Source organism: Crocuta crocuta, unplaced genomic scaffold (genome assembly GCF_008692635.1).
Source record: "Crocuta crocuta isolate KB4526 unplaced genomic scaffold, BGI_CrCroc_1.0 scaffold229, whole genome shotgun sequence".
In the NCBI taxonomy this organism is placed as follows: Eukaryota; Metazoa; Chordata; class Mammalia; order Carnivora; family Hyaenidae; genus Crocuta; species Crocuta crocuta.
The window spans coordinates 4,995,239-4,998,555 of NW_027536464.1; the positions used below are offsets into that span (position 1 = coordinate 4,995,239).

At 61.5% G+C, this 3,317-nt stretch overlaps 1 protein-coding gene across 1 annotated transcript in view; it reads left to right on the forward strand.

Annotated features, from left to right (window-relative positions):
* The window catches only part of LOC144218632 (striated muscle preferentially expressed protein kinase-like), an 18,499-nt gene that overhangs the window by 7,514 nt on the left and 7,668 nt on the right, over positions 1-3,317 (forward strand). Inside the window, exons 2-4 of the mRNA XM_077748571.1 lie at positions 1,598-1,627; positions 2,217-2,306; positions 2,390-2,726. Coding sequence (XP_077604697.1) covers positions 1,598-1,627; positions 2,217-2,306; positions 2,390-2,726 — 457 coding nt within the window. The remainder of the gene's footprint in view (positions 1-1,597; positions 1,628-2,216; positions 2,307-2,389; positions 2,727-3,317) is intronic.

The following is a 3,317-nucleotide window of genomic DNA, read 5'->3' on the forward strand; positions in this document are numbered from 1 at the left end:
TTCCACCTTCCTGAGCTCCTGGAAGCAACGCATAGGGATCCGCGCCGAGCGCAATAAATTCCCCAAGCCCTGCCCTGTCCTCCCCGCACCCGGGCCTCCTTCCTGCATTCGTGAGGCTACGGCCCTTGGGGGACATTGCCTTCTGCTCCCCCATCACCCTCTCCGCCCGCTTGACACCTCATCCCCCCCAGCAGAAATCTGTGCCCTCATCCCTCCATCCCCAGTCATCCAGACACCCCCCACCCCCTTCTTCCTTCACGTCAGCCTCCTATCTTATCCCTTAGCTTCTGTCTCTTGGGGATGTCGCTCAGGTCCCCAGTCCGGTGAGCCTCTGTCAGAGTCCCAGTATTTGACCCACAGCTTTGCTGTCCTCTCTCTCCTTCCTCCTCTGCTCCTCCCCAGAGCCAAGCTGGGTAGCCAGCTTGGAGCCCCTGCTGGGAGGGCTGAAAGGCAGGGAAGAGTGGAGATGTTCCCTACAGGGGAAGCTGGCTGCCCCACTTCTCTGTGCATTACCCCCTGCCCCACCCCAGCCCCTGGATGAGTTTCTGCTTAATATAGAGGTTTGAGTGGGAGGTAAGGGACATCAGGAGCGAGCCTTCCCCTCAACAATTCATTCTGGCTTTTCTCTTTCAGAAAACCGGCCACTCCCGCCGGGCCTTTGGCCGACTCACCCATGGTGCGTGGACCATGGGCTCCTTGCTCTAGCCCGTGCCCACTCCTTTTCTTGGTCCATGCCCCTTCATGAGGCACCCAGGCCCCGAAGACAGCCCGTGAGATGTGGAATCCCCCAGTACACATCCATACCCACTCAAGGAGGTGCCCTGTACCCTCTGAGAGAGAACCTAACAATGGCGGGGGAGCAGTTGGGGGGGGGCCTCTCACTAGCACACCCCACTGTGGGCCTGAGCTCAGGGTTCTCCATCCATGGGGCCAAGTGGGGCTGAGCTCACTGCCATCCTTTGACAACCAGCACATGGCCCCTGCTTGTCGTAGCAGCACTCATAGAGAAACTGAGGCACAGAATCTGGGAGAGTTAAAAATACACCCAGGAAACTTTGCTTCTAGCCTAACCACTGGGCATTGTTGAGGGCCACTCCGAAGTAGAAGGGAGGGATCAGGAAGAGGGTACCTGTCCCGTCATGATGTAGAACAGGTGGGGAGATTGGTTTGGAAGGAAGGGTCAAAGCACAATGCAAGTATTTTAAGGAGGGTGGGCCTGCCCCCCAATGGGGGGCCTAGGTCTGTGACTGGGCTGAACACAAGCAGACGTGTGTGTGTGTGTACCTGTGTGCGCGTGGCCAGTGGCAGCACCAGTGAGAGTGCCGAGGGTACAGAATCTCTGGGGTGGTTGGAATAACCAGTCCACACGTGCTCGCTCCCCAGCTGGGCCCAGTGGGAGCCTGCAGGCAGTCAGGATGAGAGATGCTTTGCCCATTCCAGGTGCCTTCCTCCCCCTGCCCCATCCCCACAGGGCATTTCTGGGCGCTGGGGACCCTCATGCCCCCTCTGTTCCGCCTGCCCACCATGCCCTACACCGCAAAACGCTCTGATAACAGTCTGTCCGTGTCTCTCTCCTGCTGCTCCTATGGAAGCGAAGTTTTCCGCTCCTGCAGAAAGCAAAGTTACGGTAGGAAACTGGCTCCTGCCCTAGCCCTCCACTCCCCTCTCCCTGCCCGGTCCTGGCCTCTCCTCACCCTGCCTCAGCTGCACCCTGATGTGTTCCGGCTGGCTTGGGGTGGAGGACAGGCTGGCCCTGCGGTTGGTCAAGTGCCCTGACAGTACGACTCTGAGGTGACTCCCCTTTGTTCCTGGGGTACTGGAACCCACAATTTAGAACCTTGGAACCTAGGATCTTGTTATTGGGGGGCTGCACAGCAACCTAAGCTATCACTGACAGGGGAGGAGGGGGAGGGCTGAGACCCTGGTCATCCATTAAGTGGCTGGGAGGGGGGGAATGGTAGGTGGCTTTGAGGGCACTACCAGGGAGGCAGTGGTGAGTAGCCAGGGGCGCAGAGGTGAAGCCACAGGACTGGCCTGAGCAGCCCAGGAAGGGCTGTGGGAGTGGCAAAAGAGGGGAGAAGATAGGTGTGGAAGCTCTTCTGGTGGTAAGATGGAGCCTGCTGTTGGGGGGGGTGGGGTGAGGCGGGAGGAGACGCAGGGAAGAGTTGGAGTCAGAGGGAGGAGGGCCCTGCCCACACAGACCCCTTCTTCTCCAGACTCGGAGACGGGCGAGGATGACATCAGCGATGTGCAGGGGACCCAGCGCCTGGAGCTTCGGGATGACGGGGACTTCAGCACCCCCACGGGTGAGCTTTCTGGGCTGCTCTAAGAGCAGGCAGGCGGGCTTCCCACAAGAGGTGCCTGGGCTTCACCGTGCTCCTTTCTCTAGGGGGCTCCGACACCCTGGTGGGCACCTCCCTGGACACCCCCCCGACCTCCGTGACGGGCACCTCAGAGGAGCAAGTGAGCTGGTGGGGCAGCGGGCAGACGGTCTTGGAGCAGGAAGCGGGCAGCAGGGGTGGCGCCCGCTGCCTCCCGGGCAGCCCAAGGCAAGCACAGGCGACCGGGGCCGGGCCACGGCACCTGGGGGTGGAGCCGCTGGTGCGGGCGTCTCGAGCTAATCTGGTGGGCGCAAGCTGGGGGTCAGAGGATAGCCTTTCGGTGGCCAGTGACCTGTATGGCAGCGCATTCAGTCTGTACAGAGGACGGGCGCTCTCGATTCACGTGTAAGTAATGGCCTCACGCAGGCCTGCACTGTTCCACCTCACCACCCGTCAGCCTCCATCCCACCTCCCCTGCACCATCCATCCCTCTGTGCACTTCTCGCCCGCCCCTCCCATCACCCTGGCCCCAGCTACCTACTCTGTCCTCCCACACCGCTGCCATCTCCCTCCTGTGCCGTCACCGCCCACAGCCTCCTGTCCCCACCAGCCCTGGCTTCCCCCTGCCATCTCCATGGTCTCGTGGACCCCCTCTGTCCCTTCCTCTGTCCCTTCCTCTCCAAGATCTCCACTTTCCCGGGGGCCCTCTCCCACCGCGCCCATTCAGGCCCCAGTTGTCCCCCAGATCCCCCCCCCCCAGGGCCCCCTCAGTGCCTGCTGTCTCAGCAGCTGCTGCCTTTTCTTCTCTCTGCACATTCCTGTTCCCAATTGGGCCTTTTTCTGGGAGGAACAGAACCTTTCCGCAAGGCAGCTCCCGAGAGAGTAGGAGAGCAGGGGAGCAAGAGCGCAGCCGGGAGAGACAAGAGAGTGAGGTGGTCAGGGAGTAGATGGGGCCAGGGGCCTGGGAAGGCTGGAGGATGGGGGCTGTGTGGGAGG